Consider the following 19,337-nt stretch of genomic DNA (forward strand, 5'->3'; position numbering starts at 1 on the left):
CCAGCATGAGTGACCTTCTGCTGGTGGCATGCAAAGTCACCCACAGAGTCTTCACACCCACACAAGTATGCATACATTACCCTCTCAATCCTCCCTTTCTTCCACTGCACTCATGACCTGATCATTGGCATTGATGTGTTTTACAGTTGTGTTATATCTCTGTGCCGCAGAGACACCTGCTCCATGATGATCTGTGGTTGTAATGGGGGAAACAAGAATTTCACTGGTGCACCACTTTGATGGATGCAGTGTTGTCATGGCAACGCAATGGTTAAACTGCCAGCAGTACCTCCAACTCTAACAGCTCATTTAAAGACTTTTAAGAGACAATTGTCTTTTTGCTCCCTGTAAAATTAGGTCATGGGGGGGGGGGGGGGGGGGGGGGGTATTGTCTAGAAATGACATTAAAAAGGATGATTTTAAAAGAGATGTATGTTTTATCTTGGCAACAAATACATCAGTGAGTCATAATGCTTCGCAAAGTCTTTCTTTTTTATTCAGGAATGCAAACATCCACATCCACATCCGCACACACACACACACACACACCGATTTAGGGGTTCTGTTTGACTATCATAACTGTCTTTACCCAGAGGCATCAGCTCTCAGTTCCATTATCCCTCTCTAAAGCAGCCAATCCCCACCCAGTTGGTATGGAAACAGATAAGAAAGAAGAAAGTAGACTCTCTTTTTTCTTCTCCACATACCATTAACAGATATAAAAGAAATAAATGGTTCTAAAAAATATGAACATTTGTTGTTTTATTAAATTTTCATTTTCCTAACAATGAAAGTGAATGGTGACTAGCAACTGTCATGCTCCGAAAAATTTCCAGGTCATACACATATGTTCCACAGAAAAAAAAGAAAGTCATATAGGTTTGGAACAAGGTTGAATGGTAACACTTTACAAGGCTCCATTTGTTATTATTATTTAACATGAACTAACCATAAAAAAATCAGAAAGCATTTATTAATCTTAGTTTATATCTTAGTTAATACATATATCTTAGTTAATACATTATTAAAATAAAAAGTTGTATATGTTAATGTTACTTAATAGACCTGAGCAAACATGAACCGACAATGAACAATGACAAGTTGTAATTTTATTAACTAAACTTTTCAAATATTAAATACTGTAACTGCTCATTGTCAGTTAAAGTGTTACTGGTTAAATAAATGACGATAGAATTTGCTTTTTTTTTAATGAAGTATTCCTAGACTTGCAGACATTACAGGCAATGAATAAAAGTGACAAATCACACCACAGAGGAGAGCATGAAGGTGAGATATTAGTGTTGCATATTTACAGTATATCAAATATCTGTCTTATTCAGACAGGTCTGAACTAATGCACCAGTCTTATTGCATCATGTTTTGGAGTTTTTTTGTACATAATTAAACTCTGTTATGTTTATTGTCACATTTAGCATTCAGCATACACATAAAAAAGAAGGCAAACCTAGTGTGTTCTATATTTATACATTTCATTTAAAATTTCCAACAGGATACAGACTTCCTTATTGGTTTAAATATTTAGAGTTGTATACTAAAATACTCAACTCGCTTCCTCTATCTATATCCCTCCCCAGAGTTTGGCAGTGGGACAACAGCAGAACGCTTAGCGTTGGCTGCCGCAGGCACTCTGGATGCTGTTGTAAGATAGTGTTTGAAGTGGCACATGCTGTCGAAGATGCAAGCAGCCTTATTGAAGCTTCTGTTAATGGACGATCTCAGCAACATTGCTAATGTACCAAACATCAATCTTGTTTCACATTAAAGAAGTTTAGAATGAGAATGAAACTGATTTGCTCCATTAAGGCTTTGAAATAACCAGTTAAATATGCTTGAGATATATAGAAAAGATAGACAGACAGAAATAGATAAATAGGTAGATAGATAGATACTGCAAATATATTGCAAATGCCTATTCATCTGCATTCTTTTTTGCAGCTTATTCAAAATCTCTTTGCATTTACTCACAAGAGCACCACAGAGAGCCTTTGTCTGCTGATCAAAGAAAAATAATAAACCTCACCTTTAAAATAAGCCAAAACATCAAGTAAAAAAAAAAAAAGTATACTAAGTCTTTAATTTGATGCATGTAAAACATGCCAGATTTATAGGTTGGGCATATAAAAAAAAGACCAAAAGTAATGAGTCCTGGCAGACCTTTGATTTATATGTCAATCTGACCTGACACTGATGCAGAGGCTGCTGAAGAAGGAGATATTTGTGCTTTTCCAGCACATATTCTATCCGTCTCTCCATCGCTGGTCCCCTTACGCCTGTGCTGACACTTGTGACCAATAGATAACGGGCAGATATATGAATTCTCTGTGTCAAGAGACAACAAAGGAAAATAGTGAGACACCACCTCTCTTACCATGGAAACATCTCTAAACAATTACTCTCATTAATAGCTCCCTGGTCTCCTCTTTCTGCCTGCCACTAGCAAGATTATCAAGATTATGGGGTTGGCTTTAATAATAAGCACTTAAGACTAATTGTCCAACTAGCTGAAAACGCAAATAAACATTACAGCTTTGGGATGGCCAGCATCTAATGAGATCATTAGAGACGGTGAAAGAAAGCCATTTAGAAATCCAGCCATCTAGTGCAGAAAATAAGTAGTGAACTGTACAAAAATAACATCCTGCGTCCAAGAATTGAGATTTGATAAAGTTTTCATATGTATCAAGAAAAACAACTAGTTGTGATCAGTATACCGTAGTGCAAAGAGGTCACCTAGCTTTTATTTGAACATGAAAACGTATTTATTTTCATGGCAAATTTGACAAGGAAACAAATTATAAATCCACAGTGTGTTTGACTTGATCACGTCAATATAATAAATCCAAGCCAAGTAGAGTCCATTGCTTGTTTTTGTCAATAGCATTACGTAACAAACAGACAGACACCTGGAAGCTTTGTTCACGTCCTACCATTTTAAGCTCCGGATATTCCGCCTTTTAACTCTGACGTAACATGATTGACACAGGCTTCCCCGAATCAGCGCTTCCAATGAACATGATTGACAGCGGTATTGGCCAATGAGCGTTCGAGCTCCGGCAGCTATGGCGTCTGTGCCCCGTCTGCTGATTTGCAACCCGCCGAAATAGGATCGGTGAAGAAGGAGACCTTCGATCGGTTCGCCATGGACTGTTCTAGGATCAGTAAGGTTTAAATACGACTCTAACCATAGAGCGGTAAGTAAGAATACTGTCAGTAACTTGTGTCTGATTGAAGGTTAGCGTTCGTAACCAGAACAGTCCGAGTGAAACGGAGGTTTGGATGCTTTTGAGCACATAATTACGGTGGAATATCACGTTTCAAACATAATGGTGGCTTTGGCCTGTCCTACTATTCATCAAAACAAGTAGATTATCTTTCCTCTCAAAGTCAGCTCAGACTTTTGGACTCGGCTCTTTGTGTATATAACTTATCTATGTGAAATAAACGAAACGTTATATCACGTACACATTCTTTATCAAACGCAGGTGCTGCAACCCAGTTGTTTTACTGAGTGATTGTAACGCACAGAGTGTGTAAGATACATACAGTCGCGCGCTCCAAACTTCAGCCGTCTCGCGCCGCGGTGGCGCTGTCAAAAACGTCACATCGGCTCGCGTTCCAACCTGTATCTGAGCAAAGATGTGCTAATTGCAATAAGGTCATGAGAAATGCTGTTTGTTCTGTCTCCTTTCCTACAGCAAGATTTTGTTGTCTTCTTTATTTGGAATAAATAATGGAAATGTTAAACAAATTTAAATTTGCATAAATAACAAAATTAAAGAAGCATCCTACAAACTACTACATAGGATTTGTTTAGCATGTTTGGAAACATAAAAGAACATTTCATAGACCTGTGAATTTTTTTTGGACTGGAAAAAGAAACAATTTTGCATGTTTTACCATTGTGTTTACTCAAGATAGTTTTTGAAGGATTAAAAAAACGTAAACATAAAATTGGTGTGTATGATAGAAATGTGTCTTTTGAAGTGCTGTTTTATTTTCAGAAAACGAAAATAGCGTTAGCATATCAATAAATGGGCTTTTAAATAAATTAAATCATAAATCTAGTGTTTTAAAAACTGAAATTAATGTAACTTTTTTTTGTCTGGCAGCTAATGTTGTAAAAATGTGTTAGCTCTGGTTCATGTGGCACTGAATAAAAAAAGAAAATCTTAATTTAGTATAGTCTTAAAGGGGTCATATGATGCGATTTCAAGTTTTCCTTTCTCTTTGGAGTGTTACAAGCTATTGGTGCATAAAGAAGATCTGTAAAGTTGCAAAGACTAAAGTCTCAAATCCTAAGAGTTATTCTTTATAAAAGTTCAGAGTCAGCCACAGCTCACTCTATCCCGGCCTCAGCGCACGCTAGCCCGGCCTCAGCTCACTCTATCCCGGCCTCAGCGCACGCTAGCCCGGCCTCAGCTCACTCTATCCCGGCCTCAGCTCACGCTAGCCCGGCCTAAGCTCACGCTAGCCCGGCCTAAGCTCACTCCAGCCCGGCCTCAGCTCACGCTAGCCCGGCCTCAGCTCACTCTATTTTACGGAGGACTGTTTATTGATCCTAGGAGAGTAACGTTAGACTACAATGCCGGCAGTTCTGATGGATGCAACAAATGCCTCGTTTGTAATGGGTTTTAATGTCTTGTCTCGTAGCTCCGGCCAGACACGGCATCAATAGTATGTGAGGGGCATAACATTCGGCCAATCACAACGCATTGGATAGCTGGCCAATCACAGCACACCTCGCTTTTTCAGACTGATGAGCTTTGTAAAAATTGACGCATTTCAAAAAGGCGGGACATAGAGGAGAAACAATAATGTACAGTATGTGGAAAATAATGTTTTTTTTACTTTAAACCGCATAAACACATTTCATTACACCAAATAATGTTATTTTTAGCAGCATCATATGACCCCTTTAATACTACCAACAATTCTATAAAATTAGCAAGGGGTGAATTTAAAATATATAAACATAAATAAAGTGATCACATGAAATAATAATTTAAAAAATAAAGTCAAAATGATATCTAAATTGACTATTTACTTTCCTAATACGTGTTCCTAAAATGTTAGCATTTTAACTCACCAATTCAAAAATTGCTGTGTGTGTGTACACATATATATATATATATATATATATATATGTGTGTGTGTGTGCATGTTTATTTAACTATACTTTTTTTTTTTAAGATACAAATTTGCATTAAAAAGCTGGTCATCATTGTGCTTGTGAGAAAAAGATGGATCCGTCTGCCGGTATACACATGTCCGCTGTTCCCCAGAACAGTGATGTCATCCATGTCTCTGTCGGGAACCCCATTATAACCATGTATCAGCCACAACCGCAAACTCCAAACATCGCACAAATCATCGCACAGCACATGGTACCTCAAGAAGTCTCCTGTCACGCTGTACCGCACATGATCCCATCGCTATATATATATATATGTGTGTGTGTGCATGTTTATTTAACTATACTTTTTTTTTTAAGATACAAATTTGCATTAAAAAGCTGGTCATCATTGTGCTTGTGAGAAAAAGATGGATCCGTCTGCCGGTATACACATGTCCGCTGTTCCCCAGAACAGTGATGTCATCCATGTCTCTGTCGGGAACCCCATTATAACCATGTATCAGCCACAACCACAAACTCCAAACATCGCACAAATCATCGCACAGCACATGGTACCTCAAGAAGTCTCCTGTCACGCTGTACCGCACATGATCCCATCGCACATCCAGATGCCAACTCACATCCAGACTCAGTCACACATCCAGCCTGCTCCACATCTGCAGACTCTACCGCAAGGTCATGTGGAAGCACAGGCTCATATTCAGACCCAAGACCACTTATCAACACAAGGTCCATCAGAAGGCCAGAGTGCCGCGCCGTCTCAAGATGGTGCAGTGAACTCACTGCAGGTCCCTTTTGCAGAGGTAGCCTCCCTGCTGGACCCTAACATGAAGAGCTCAAAGGCCCGCAAGTACCAGATCCATTACGAAGAGGTGAAGAGGAGATTGGAACCGCCTGAAAAGATGTCTCTCCGATCTCTGGCTGCCTATACGAGAGTGAGTCGAGGTCCAGCTAGTAAGAAAACACTCTTGGAGTCCCTAAATGTCTTTGGACTGTCACCAAGCACCAATACAGCAGTGTCCAGTTCCTTTTCTAAACTAACTGAAGGTACGTCTAGACAATATACTTAAAAAAATGAAAAATCAAACCAATTTGAACATAAAATGGCCTTTTGTACATAAAATGAAAGTCATCAGTGTTGTTTTGGACCTCACTGACTTTCAATTTATGGGCAAAATCAGTTGAAATATACTTTAAAAGATCTTGTTTTGTAGAAGAAAGTAAGTCTTGAGAGTCAGTAAATTATGACAGAGTTGTAATTTTGGGGTGAACTCTTTAACCACAACCTAAAATCAATTTAGACATGGTTGAAGCAAATTAATTTTACATAATTACATGAATTTTCATTATTTTTAGGTGACACAGCTGCTCTTTGCAAAGACATGAAGGATTTTGCACTGCAATATGTTGATTATGAGAATATGGCGAAACAGTTGCTACCTGAAACAAACCAAGTACAGCACTGGTCAAAAATCATTGAAACAAGGTAAAGTATTGGTAGTCTTGTAAAAAGAATGCTAAATGGTTCTGCTGTGATTCAACCAATAATTTTGGTTGTTTCTTGTTGTTAAACAGGAACTATCTAGAGGAGATGCGGAAGACTTTTAATGACCCTGTGAATACACGTTTGTTCTCCAATGTTACACATGGTCTTGGTAACGGCATGATGGACGTGGCTCTCGATATCGTAGATAACGTCATCGACCGACAAATCCGAATCCTCTCAGGGAACACTGACCCCAAACCCGAACCTCCAGTGAGAAGAATAAGGAAACGCAACCGCAAGCCCAAAGCCGCCACGGAAGACGGCAAACCTAAAGAAAAGGGCAGAAGGGGACAGAAGAAAGGAAAACAGATGCGGCTGGATTCTGTTGTTCCTGAAGTTCAGCAGTCCACAGAGATGGAAAGCAGCGTGTTAACACTAGTCTCTGTAGGATACGAAACCATTTCCAGTGGACTTAACGCCACCAATGCAGGTCTTGCATAACATCACGTGCCTGAAAGGTGCTGAGAGACACTGAATTCTGAGTGCAAAAAGTTTTTCATAGAAAATTATAGTTTTATAAACATTAGACTTCTCTCCTTCTCTCAAGACTGAATATATTTAGTTTTTTGTTTTCCTCCCAAACTGGTTGATCAAGAAAATAATGTGGCTCTGGGAAGCTGTTTGACAGAGATGTTTTGATTTATACTTTACCAATCATGTGTCGCTCTCAATCTTTCGTTTTGTCATTTGTGGTAAAGAACAAATGTACACCGACAGCGTATGCTATTAAAGTAGCACGCAAGCATTTTTTTTCAAGCACTATGTTGTACTCTCATGAAATGAATCACAATATCAGTTTCTGTTAGTCTCATTTTAGAATGTTCTCTCTGAAGTGTTATTTGATTCTGTTTTACTTAATCATAGAAACCCCAAGCAATTTAGTTTGAGTAAGAACATATCTTCTCTTGATTTTTCGGACTATTTATTTCCTTTTTCTGTTTGTGTCTGATATGTAGTGTATGTGAATGACTGTAGCCTGTACTCTGTACGTTTTGCAGATTGCTCGTCATATGCTTGTATTAAAAGCATTACCTTTTTTAAGCAGTTTGTATATTTATTTCTTTTTTATTGCTTGCAGAGCGTGAAAGGATCCACTCTAATACAAAACTGAAATTTATCAAATGGGTTTATTGCAATTGCTTTTGCACATAATTAGGGTTACGGATTTAAACAAACCCTTAAGTATTAACATTTTACGAGTGTTAAAATTTGATGCGCGTTGCTTATCTCACATTATTTGTGCTACGAGCCAGAGATATCTGAAACTGGGTTTTTGTGAAGCATCTTGCTATTTTCATTAAACAGCAAAATGTGGAAAGAGGGACACAATCCAGAACATCATAGAGACATTTTTGATATGATCCAGTAAGTAACATGTAACAACATGTTTACAACTATTCAGAACAGCTTTGCAGCCACATAGCATCATACTAGCATTGTGGTGGCAACATTTGCACAATTATTTCAGAACATGTAAAACTGTTTAATTTAATAACATGTAGTTACTGTTGTAATTGGTCTGTTTTATACGTCCTCTCAAATATCAATAATAGCTAATTGCTTTGTTTTCAATTATGTTCATTTCAACTACTTTGTAATCTTTTGTACTTTCACAAAAGATTTCCCAACAAAGCAGCTTTTCTGAATCCCTCGCGAAAAAGCAGACAAAATCCTCACCATGGAGTCAGATTTGTAGCTGAGCCAATGATATTGTTTGTCTGTTTGTTGTTCCTCTCTCTCGTTTGCCCTCTAGGAGATATTTGATGTGGGCGTTCTGCAGTTCACAGGGTTTCCTATAGGTATCCTGTCCACTGTGAGGCTTTCATCAGACTGAGGATTTGGAGTGCATTAGTGAAGGTCTGAATCAGAGCAGGCGGTGCAGAGACAGGGATTGAGAGGAAGAAAATAAATGTGATGAGTGTGGGAGGGAGGAGTTTGTTTTAGCAAACATATACACAGCCCAAATAAGAGTGGAAAGAAAACAGGTGGAGGACAAAAAAGGACAATATTGCACAAATATATACTGATACAAAGCAAGAGATGGAGCTGTGTGAGATTTTAGATCAGAAACACGGTTTAGACTGCCGTGGTAATCTGGGACACAAGCAGTGCTGAGAACTAAACAGGTCATCGCAACCTCACATAGACATATGGACAAGATGGGGGCCAGTCGTCCACTGCCCAGTGCGCCCAAGGGTAAGTAACAACAGGCACAATGCAAAGACTGTCTGAAGGATTTTTATGTACATTTTCTTTTCTCAGATTCACTAAGTGCTGCAATAGAGGCCATCAGTGTGAGCACAGAACTCGTCGAGGAGGAACTAAAGCCATATTTGGACACAGCATTGAAAGTTGCCATAGCAAGAAGTGAGTATTTCAGGTTTTTGTTATATAATTTAAGATTTAGATTATTTGTTTGGGACAGGAGAAGCCAGATCAAGAATGTACATGTGGTTGTATTGGTGTGTCTAAATATGTCTAAATAAACTTGAGAAAGAAGTGAGTCAATGCAGACATGCTTAGTACTAGTTGAGCACTTATGTAACAGAAACCAGGCCCTCTGAGCATTATAATATTATAATGTTATGTTATAATATTGATATAACAATATTATGTTATAATTATAATATAATATTTTGTGACATTTCTTAATAGATTATGCCTTTATAAAGTAAATTGTAACTGTTTGTCAATTGGCATGAGCTAGTTAAATGTACAATGTGCCAGCACTTTGAGTGAGTTCTGAAAGCTGCTTAGTACGTATTGCTGTTACACTTTGGCTAGACATGACTGAGGCTACTATCATAAGTTATGTGCCTCTCTGGAAAATTAGATTTTGCCTGGTCAATCGCAACACTCTAAGGTTGAATATTTTTACATAATGGCCGGCAAACAGTATAATTAGCTGTCGTTCTAAGCAAATGGTTTCTTTCATAGCTATGCTAGTTTTATGTCTCTGATACCACTTTGCATTAACTTTATTCTCACATAGTTAAATAATACAGATTAAATCAATGTTTGATGTGTAAAAAGCAGGATATACTGTCAGGTTTATTTTGTGATAATGACCAGCTGACTGTGCATTATCCCTTACATACTGTATCACAAATCACCCAGGCACAGGTGAGAAACCATTATTAATACATCAACAGTGATGGTTGTGAAAAGGATACTCAACTCTTGCGGATTTGAAAACAGAGACGCTGTAATCCGCATTTGTCTCTGTGAGAGCCAATAAGTGACACAAACGATTAGCCAGACTGCTCCTTTGTACACAAGCAACCAGGTAGCCAGCTGAGAGCGACCTCTGTAGTTTGTGGAAACATCATTTGTTAATCTGCGTATGTTCACTACGGACAAGAATGGTCTAGCATGATGTACACAATTTATCCAATCTGTTGTACTTTCAGAGGGATGGGTTTTATATACACCAACGTACAAAGGTTTGGGGTCAGTACAATTAAAATTAATACTTTTGTTCACCAAGGACACATTAAATTGATCAAAATATACAGTGAAGACATTTATAATTTTACCCCCCCCCCCCCAAAAAAAAAACCTATTTAAGAGGGGTCATATGATGCGATATCAATTTTTCCTTTCTCTTTGTAGTGTTACAAGCTCTTAGTGCATAAAGACGATCTGTAAAGTTGCAAAGACTAAAGTCTCAAATCCAAAGAGATATTCTTCATAAAAGTTAAGTCAACCACGCCCTCCTATAATGGCTCGTTCTAACACGCCCCCACATGTCTACGTCACGATGTGGGAAGATTTGCATAATGCCGCCCAAATGTTCACGCAAAGAAAGAAGGCGTAACTTTTATTCTCGTTGTAGTATTGTTGTTTCCGTCGCCGCCATGTTGTGGAGACGCTGTGTGCTTCGTTGTGAAAGCGAAACTACTTTGTTTGGCCTTCCAAAAGAGGACACGACTAGAAATCAGTGGTTAAGTTGTATTTACAACACTGTTCTAGAACAGTTCAACCCAAATATTCAGATGTGTGCAGCGCGTTTTATAGAGGATGGGGACTGTTTCCAGAACCAGTAGCCTACAATGCGTCTGTGGCACAAAGGCTGTTTCTATAAAGTGGGGCAGTTCCAACTTTGCAAGGGCAGTCTGGCGCTTCTGACTCACAGACTGTAAGTACGTTTTTTATTAAATAATTTGCCACTGATGATTCAAACGCGAGTTTTGAGCAGTGTAGAGTAGGCTTGTTGTTTGTTGTTTCTCCGATCACAAATGCAGACATGGTTTTATGTTTACGCAGTGCGATACGCAATGCGTAAAAACATAGTATAAGTCATTATAATCAGTAATTATGTCCCCACTGGATGCAACAAATGCCTCGTTTATAATGGGTTTTATTGGTTTTGTCTCATCATGCTGGGAGACGGCACCACAGTATGGTAAGGGGCGTAACATTTCCGTCACACGCTTGAGGTATTCGGCCAATCACAACGCACTGGTTAGCTGGCCAGTCAGAGCACACCTCGCTTTTTTAGAACGATGAGCTTTGTAAAAATCCACGCGTTTCAGAAAGGCGGGGCATAGAGGAGCAACAATAATGTACATTATATGGAAAATAATGTGTTTTTTGAACCTTAAACCGGATAAACACATTGCAATACACCAAATAATGTTTTTTAGCAACGTCATATGACCCCTTTAAATAAATACTGTTCGTTTGAAGTCTTTCTTCATTAATGAATAAATGAATTCCGGAAAACATGTCACAGTTTCCACAAAAATATTAAGCAGCACAATTGTTTTCAACATAATAATAAGAAATTACTTTCTTCTTGACCACTAAATCAGCATATTGGAAAGCTTGTTCCATTACGGAAATTTTAAAATATATTAAAATAGAGAACTGTTATTAATTGTAATCATATTTCACAATATTACTGTTTTACTGTATTTTTGATCATGTAAAATGCAGACATTAGACACTTCTTTCAAAAACATTAATACATCTTCCTGACCCCAAACTTTGTGTAATGTGTTTTTCCTGCCCTAGAGAAAGGCGCATCAGAGCAGGTGATAGAAAGCGGGATTCTGTCTGTTCTGGCTCAGATTTTAAGAAGAAAGAGCATGCTCACTACTCACACTGCCAGACTGGTAGCTGAACTGGCCAGAGATGGTAAGAACAAATGTTTTATGTAGAAATATAATGCATGTGTTTGTTGGTGTAGCCTTGTGGTTAAAATATGGGCTGAACTGTAACCGAAAGGTTGAAAAAGACCTTAGCTACAACAGCCTCAGGTTGCTGGTGGGATTGTTCCTTTAATCAGCTGTATAAACTGCAAATAATGGGAGCTTTTGGGAGCAAAAATGGGAGTTTGACATCTAACTTAATACTCATAGTCAAAGAGCACTGGCTGACTACTGATTATTCTATAATTCCATCTTTCTTTAGCTCCTGTGAGAGAGCAATGCTTTGAGACAGGCATTGTGTCTGCCCTTGTGACCTTACTGCTAAGCCAAGATCAGGACCTTCTCCTTCACGTTAGCAAGGCCATCGCGAGAATTTGCTATGACAGTAGTGAGTGAACCTGAACTTTTGCCCTATTCTTCTAACCACAGGCCTTAAAAGCGCTACTGATGTGAGAGGCATTAGCCATACTTTAGTATGTCATTGTGTAAGACAGATTTTAGTAACATTTGTAGCACCCTATTTGCCATAACAAAGGTTGATCTGAATTGATTTGTATCAGAGGCTATTTTTGGATTATAGCCTCAAACCTGAATCTGAGACAACGATGTGTAGTTTAAAAAAATTGTTGAAATTTTAAAATAGTTTCCATTTTGAAAACTTTCGAAAATGCACCCGTTTGTCATTGGAAACAATATTGTATTTGAATGCCTTTTATATTGTGATTTCACTGGAACAAGTGACATTCACACGAGAGATAGAAAAGTAGAGTGTGCAAGAGCTGTGTGTGAATAATGCCAGATATAATTTAACTGTAAAACATTTAATGGTAGGACTCGGAGTCAAATAACCTCAAATAGCTCAAAAACGTCAAGAGAGATCAAATAAACATATATTTTTAAAGTCATACATTACTCACTCTCATGTCGTTTAAAACCTGTGACTTTCTTTTATTCTGTGGAGCACAAAAGAACATATTTTGAGAAATTCCTCAGTGTTTTTTTTTTGTCCATCCAATTGAAGTCAAAGGGGTTCCAATGTTGTTTGGTTCCCAATGTTCTTCAAATTATATTATTTTGTGTTTTGCAGAAAAACTAAATGGATCCAGGTTTGGAATCATATGAGGGATCATGACATTTTAATTTCTGGGTGGAGTGTCCCTCTGATAACTTCATCGCAGATTTTCAGGAAAAATAGGGTGCTAAGTAGAGTCTGGCAGTCTTGATGCTGACTCTTGAGTTTGGAATATACTGTAAGAGTGATGATTTTCTTGCCAGACTTGCAGCAGGAGCGTTTCCTGAGGCTTGGAGCTGTCCCACGACTGGTGTCGGTTCTTCTCCAGTACAGTGAAAACGAGACACTGTTGAGCTCTTGCCTTCTGGCCGTCTGTAACCTGGCCGACATGGGTGAAGAAGACGGCTCCATGCTCTCCTGGGAAGAAGGGGCGTATTTCGGCGAGGGGGAGCGGGTTTTCCGTGGCACCTCACGGTACTCTTTTGGATTCTCTTCAGCTGTGATGGTGGTCAGGCTGAAACAGTGGACTAACGGCCAATACTCTGTGGCAGTAGAAGTGCTTCAAAGGTGCTCCACAATGCTGTGGGGCGTGAAAAACGGCCACCAGACTGGACACCGCTTACCGAACTTTGCCCACCTAGGCAGCTGCCCTAAATTGTATAAAGTTATCAAATGCTCAGTGAAGAACATCCCGAGAAACAGGAATCTGAGGGCAGCAGTGCTTCATACCCTTTTGTGAGGCTTCATCATAGTGCTTTTGGACTCACAATATTAATGAACATCTGAGGTGGCCTAAACTGGTGATCTGGTGTGAACCATGTCCCAACATTTAAGGAGCTCATTTCAGCCATTCGTTAAAAGAATGGATCTGAAGGCACAAACATAGAATATAATTGCTCTCATTTCCCTATTGCTCAGACGTCACGTCTGAATGCGTTCCACCTGAACCCGAGGGTCCCAAACAAGAGCCAAAATCACAAGCCAGGCCACAAGACATGTTGTGTCCAGGCAGTTTAAGTCCTGTAGATCTACGCTGACTGTACATAGAAGATGAGAACAGGTGGACGCCGAGCTGCAATCTGCTAGCCTTTCTGAACTCTGTGATTAGTCCATAAGAGGCCTTACAGTAGTGGATTATCCAGACCCAGCGCTCAGGGTCAGAGCAGCTACACGCACCCAGGTCACAACATGCAACCGTGTTGCAAAATGCACCAAGGGAAATAGATTAATAGATGAAAATTGTGACTTATGTTTACAGTCTTTGGGTCCAAACACAGTCCAGGTTAAAGCAGACTTACCTAATGTACCAAATTTGAGCAGTGTAAATTTTATTATGGATTGAGAACTGCAAAAATAACCACGTACAAAACCCCTGTCAAAGTGACCTGAACCCATATTACATGCATGTAGGCTTAGTAGGGGTAGGGGGATTTCACACTGTGTGCACGGTTCCCTCAGGCATGGAAAATGAGGAAATATTAAGGGATTATTAATATTGTATGACTAGATTTTGCTATTGTGTAGTTTGCTACACTACCATTCAAAAGTATGGGGTTGCTAAGATTTTTATTGTTTTTTAATTTTCTCACCAAGGCTTCATATATTTGTTCAAAAATATCGTAAAAACAGTCATATTATGAAATTTTATTACAATTTCAAATAACGGTTTATTTAGTAATAATTTTGTATTTTCAAAAGTAATATATTCCGTTAATAGCAAAGCTGAATTTTCAGCAACCACTACTCCAGTCTTCAATGATCCTTCAGAAATCATTCTAATATGCTGAATTGGTGCTCAAGAAACATTTTATCAACTCATTATTATCAACATTTAAAACAGTTGTGCTGGTTAATGTTGTATAAAATGTGTTTTTTTTTTTAGATTGTTTGATAAAATTTAAAAGAACAGCAATTATTTGTATTGAAATGTTTTTGTAACAGTATAAATATTTGTACTGTCTTTTTTCATAAATTTAGTAATTTATTTCAAGTTTACGGATTCCATCTTTTGAATGGTAGTATACAGTATGTCCAATTAGTGAGTGAATAATTATTTTCAATGAGTCAATCAAACCAGTTCACAAATTGGTCTGAACAATTCAGTAACAATCACTGCGACCCTACATAGGAAAATAGGATAGAAGTATGGCTGGATAGATGCAAATCAGTCTGAAATGAATCCAAATGAAACAAAATCCTTATCCATTAATCATAAACAAATGGAATGGAAATTCATGGGTTAAAAATGTGAGAACCCTGTGGTACAACTAGACTGCATTTTTACCTCCTGCATCAAGTCACACAATTGTTCTGATGAGACTTTGAAGAGCAAACATTTAAAATTATGTAATTAAATGCAAACCTCATTCACAACTTGCTATCAATAAACTTTTTCTTTAAACATTATTTAATTCCAGTTGATTTTCTGACATCAAGCTTGTACTGAAAAAACACTTCCACCTTAAAGACAAGAAAAAAGGCTATCATTGTTTTCAAAGAGAGGAGGGAGGTGGCATTGAGTTTGTTGCATGTTGTTCATTGGAGTTCCTGTACTGTGTCAGCGGATCCCAGCGGGTGCCATTGCCTGACCAGCTCCTGTGGTTTGCTGACCATGTCGTTCCAGTGTTCCAGCTCTCTGCCCCTCGCATACATGAACGGCCCAATGACCACAATGCCCAACAACACTGCCAGTACAGACAAAATATAGTGACTGAGTACAGATACACAGGTAACACATTTTTAATGGTGCATTTAAAATAACTAATATCTGAGACCACTGGTGAATGAACTTGTTTTACATCAACAATTGTTTGTTTTAAATATTTCTTAAATGTTGTATTTTTCTTTGTTGTAACCAGTCAACCAGTTGTGATTAATCAAAATGGGGTATTGTATTATTATTATTATTATTACTACTAATAATAGGTTTTAGTATTAGTTATAAATATATGAGTGTTTTTAACATTTTGAATTAACTTTCATTTTTATATATTATCCGTTTTCAATTAAGTTGAATTTTTAGTAATTTTGTTGAATGCATTTGTCATTTGTTTTTTCAAAATATGACTATTTAGGTTTAATTTATTTTTATTTCAGTTTTAGTTACACTCTAAAAAATGCTGGGTTAAATACAACCCAGCGCTGGGTGAAATATGGACAAACCCAGAAACTGGGTTGTTTTGACCCAGCGGGTGGGTTAAATGTTTAACCCAACCTTCTGGGTAGTAACCAAACCTCTGGGTCAAAACAACCCAGTTGCTGAGTTTGTCCATATTTTACCCAGCGCTGGGTTGTATTTAACCCAGCATTTTTTAGAGTGTAGAGTTCAGTTTTAGTTCTTAATAGCTTAGTTTTAGTTAATGATAATACGTGTTTTTTAAAGGAGTTTTTTAAAACACTTTCATATAGCAGGATAGTGCAGGATAGTGGTGCCCTGTCGCCTTGGAAATGATTGACTGACAGTTACCAGGTTCTTCTGTGCTGGGCTGCTGGAGCTGTAGGGTCAGACAGGCTGTGTCCAGCTGCATGGGGAGGATTCTGAAGGTAAGCCTCTCATTAAAGGATGGATTATTTCCTTTCGCCACAGTGGTCCACTTGTTCCTCACCACCTGAGTATGTATCTTCAGAGAGACATGGGCGCACACACCTGTACCATCATTTTACATGTAAGTTAAAGATGCACAAAGACTTCTTGTCACGACATTGTATTTTTTATTACTTTGTTTCTCACCTGAATCACTGCAACACTGCAACCCTCGCGCTCGTAGAACAACCACAGTGAGGCGGTGTAGGGACTGATTGTAGTTCAAAGTCACCTGGATGTCACCATTTTGTGAAAGGGGCTACAACAGCGGTCATAAGCACACATTAGTACAGCATTCTTTCCCCCAAAATCTGATTAAAGGGATAGTTCACCCTAAAATGTAAACTGATTTCACCCTCAATGACAAACCTGAATGGTTTTCTTTCTTTTGTTGAAATTCTTATTTTGTGCTCCACAGAGGAAATTCATGCAGGTTTGGAAAGACATGAAAGTGAGTAAATGATGACAGAATTTTCATGTCTGAGTAAACTATTCCTTTAATATTAAAGTGTCATACTTGATCACTTTCATTGTCCAGATCCCTCCACTGCACTTTTCCTGCCGTCTCCTTTAGTTCAGAATGTCTGAGTGGAATCATGACTTGACCTACAAGATGGTGCTTCTTCTGATGGTCCACAGTGTACATGCTCATTTTCAGAGAGCAGTGGTCAACGCAGCTATTAGATACCTGTTAGAAGGCAGAGGTATCAGGTAACAGACCTTATTCTGACTGTACCGTTCAAATGTTTGGGGTCATTTATTTATTTATTTGGAAAGAAATTAAAACTTTAGCAAGGATGCATTAAAGTAATCAACTGACAGTAAAGACATTTATAATGTTACAATTCTATTTCAAACATATGCTGTTCTTTTGAACTTTCTGTTCATCAAATAATCCTGAAATAAATGTATAAGTTTCCCCAAAAATATTACGATTTTATTATTGATAATAATTGGTAATTTGACTTGAGCACCAATTAGTATCAATGAGATACTGTATTGTAGACTTTTTTATTAATAGTTTGAATTAGTTTTTATATTTATTATATTAATACATTAAGTTAAACTAAATGAAAATGTTTCCTTGGGAACTAGTTGAGTTAAAATATTACAATTATAATAGTAAAATATTTTATTTTATTTCAGTTACCATTTTTATTATTTTGTTTCAGAACAACAAAAGCACCAAATCAGCATATCAGAATGATTTCTGAAGAATTATGTGACACTGAAGACTGGAGTAATGGCTACTGAAAATTCAGCTTTGCCACCACAGGAATAAATTACATTTTAAAATATATTCAAATAGAAAACATGAATTTTAAATTGTAATAATATTTCACAGTATTACTGTTTTACTGTATCTGAACAGATAAATGCAGCCTTTTTGAGGGATAAGAGACATTAAATAACATTTCAAAAACATAAAAAAAAATCTTACTAACCCCAAAAATGTGGTTATGATCAACAGTTTGTCACAAACTTGTACTGAACCCAGAACATTCCTCTAAGTGCTTAGAGGAATGAAACAGAACCTGCTAGCAATGGCCAGTAGATGGAGACATCAACTATGAAATGTCTTCATAGTTTCTCCATTAATTAGAATAAAATGTTTTTAAAAATGAATTCACAAACAAATCATGAAGCATTAAAGCACTTGAATTTCCACATAATGAGGAAGACTGATAATGTACCCACATACAGTGAGACTTAGATTGCCAGTGTTTATCAGTAGACTCTACCTGAAACACAAAGGTGTCATTGAACTGTGGATGACAACCTTTCCGCCGTGCTTTGGCTTGACGGTGTCGTCGATCATCAGATGGCAACAGCTGCAGTTTTACCAGTGTGACATTACCCTGGCACTGAACGGGCAGGTTTGTGGCACGGAGCAGAGACACCACCAGCTGCTCTCTCTCCTGCTGGTAACGCAGAGCGAACCACAGACGAACAGCTGAGCCATCGGGAAGGGCCCATTCACTGAGTTCCTCTGGGAGCTGGTACAGGTCTGGTCTTATGCTGCCAAGGGGGAACCAACTTCGAGAACCACATTGAGCAGAATGAGAAACAAACAGTCAAAACATTCTCTTTATACTTTCTTTATCATCGTTTCAAGTCAAGTCAAGTCAAGTCTGCTTTATTGTCAATTCTTCCACATGTACAGCACATACACACAGAGAATTGAAATTGCGTTACTCTCTTTTGTGAATTCTTTTGTGAATTCAGAATTGTTTGTGAATTCTGATGTCTAATGCCTTCCAGTCCTCCTGACATACTCCCTACTGTTACAGAGCCTCGCTGGGTGTGCAGATCTGGATGGAGTTCTCATTCCTCAGCATACTCTCGTTCCTCTTTCTCCTCGTTTAGTTGGGGTGTTCACTTGAATCGAGGAGGCACAAAGAAAGGAACATCACCTGAGCTGTGAAAATCCAAAGACAAAAATGTGCAGATGCACTTCAATCCACATTTCATCGGAAATGTCATAAGAGACATCGGTGCCAGATATCACATTTTTACTTTATTAAAATGTGATTTTTAAAAATATTTATTTATTAAATTAAATTTTATATTTTTATATTATTTATTTACTTGTGCTTATTTACAGATGTCACACATTTCACATTATTAAAATGTGAATTTTTATATCTATTTATTATATTTATATTTATTTATTTTGTTATATTTTATATTATATTTATTTATTATCATGTTTATTTACATTTTCTTACAAATAAGTGTTTTTTTTTTTATTTGATTATTTATTCACTTATGTCTATTTATTTACTTGTTTGTTTGTTTTTTTAATTAAACTTTTATTTCTGCATATTATTTATATATATATATATATATATATATATATATATATATATAGAGTGTGCACAGAAAAT

At 37.6% G+C, this 19,337-nt stretch overlaps 2 protein-coding genes and 1 pseudogene across 5 annotated transcripts; 2 read left to right on the top strand and 1 right to left on the bottom strand.

Annotated features, from left to right (window-relative positions):
- The first annotated feature begins 3,083 nt into the window (after nucleotides 1–3,083).
- Nucleotides 3,084–7,742, top strand: LOC107561855 (uncharacterized). 2 transcript variants are annotated; one of them, XM_016246367.1, is made up of 5 exons: nucleotides 3,084–3,212; nucleotides 5,212–5,441; nucleotides 5,743–6,202; nucleotides 6,512–6,641; nucleotides 6,731–7,742. In XM_016246367.1, exons 2-5 carry the CDS (start codon nucleotides 5,262–5,264, stop codon nucleotides 7,140–7,142), a joined length of 1,182 nt encoding a protein of 393 aa, XP_016101853.1. In that variant the 5' UTR covers nucleotides 3,084–3,212; nucleotides 5,212–5,261; the 3' UTR covers nucleotides 7,143–7,742. The 2 variants fall into 2 exon arrangements, with proteins under 2 accessions (XP_016101853.1, XP_016101854.1); XM_016246368.1 differs by lacking the exons at nucleotides 3,084–3,212; nucleotides 5,212–5,441 and having other exon boundaries at nucleotides 5,489–6,202.
- A 730-nt stretch (nucleotides 7,743–8,472) lies between these two features.
- Nucleotides 8,473–14,455, top strand: LOC107561857 (rap1 GTPase-GDP dissociation stimulator 1-B-like). Of its 3 annotated transcripts, none has more exons than XM_016246370.1 (5): nucleotides 8,481–9,068; nucleotides 10,112–10,151; nucleotides 11,720–11,840; nucleotides 12,117–12,242; nucleotides 13,130–14,455. In XM_016246370.1, exons 1-5 carry the CDS (start codon nucleotides 8,917–8,919, stop codon nucleotides 13,603–13,605), a joined length of 915 nt encoding a protein of 304 aa, XP_016101856.1. In that variant the 5' UTR covers nucleotides 8,481–8,916; the 3' UTR covers nucleotides 13,606–14,455. The 3 variants fall into 3 exon arrangements, with proteins under 3 accessions (XP_016101858.1, XP_016101856.1, XP_016101857.1); XM_016246371.1 differs by lacking the exon at nucleotides 10,112–10,151 and having other exon boundaries at nucleotides 8,484–8,897; nucleotides 8,964–9,068; nucleotides 11,718–11,840; XM_016246372.1 differs by lacking the exon at nucleotides 12,117–12,242 and having other exon boundaries at nucleotides 8,473–9,068.
- Nucleotides 14,456–15,345: 890 nt separating this feature from the next.
- Nucleotides 15,346–19,337, bottom strand: part of LOC107561822 (synaptotagmin-15-like) — an 11,252-nt pseudogene continuing 7,260 nt past the window's right edge.

This window comes from Sinocyclocheilus grahami, unplaced genomic scaffold (genome assembly GCF_001515645.1).
Source record: "Sinocyclocheilus grahami isolate Dianchi unplaced genomic scaffold, SAMN03320097.WGS_v1.1 scaffold794.1, whole genome shotgun sequence".
Classification (NCBI taxonomy): domain Eukaryota; kingdom Metazoa; phylum Chordata; class Actinopteri; order Cypriniformes; family Cyprinidae; genus Sinocyclocheilus; species Sinocyclocheilus grahami.

Bases quoted from the DNA above. Each gene is read 5' to 3' on its own strand.
- LOC107561855 (XM_016246367.1), top strand. From the start codon at position 5,262: ATGGATCCGTCTGCCGGTATACACATGTCCGCTGTTCCCCAGAACAGT. The intron at 5,442-5,742 runs ATGATCCCATCG...GCTGTACCGCAC, and splicing joins CCTGTCACGCTGTACCGCAC to ATGATCCCATCGCACATCCA. The intron at 6,642-6,730 runs GTAAAGTATTGG...GTTGTTAAACAG, and splicing joins TCAAAAATCATTGAAACAAG to GAACTATCTAGAGGAGATGC.
- LOC107561857 (XM_016246370.1), top strand. From the start codon at position 8,917: ATGCAAAGACTGTCTGAAGGATTTTTATGTACATTTTCTTTTCTCAGA. The intron at 10,152-11,719 runs GTCAGTACAATT...CCTGCCCTAGAG, and splicing joins CCAACGTACAAAGGTTTGGG to AAAGGCGCATCAGAGCAGGT. The intron at 11,841-12,116 runs GTAAGAACAAAT...ATCTTTCTTTAG, and splicing joins AGCTGAACTGGCCAGAGATG to CTCCTGTGAGAGAGCAATGC.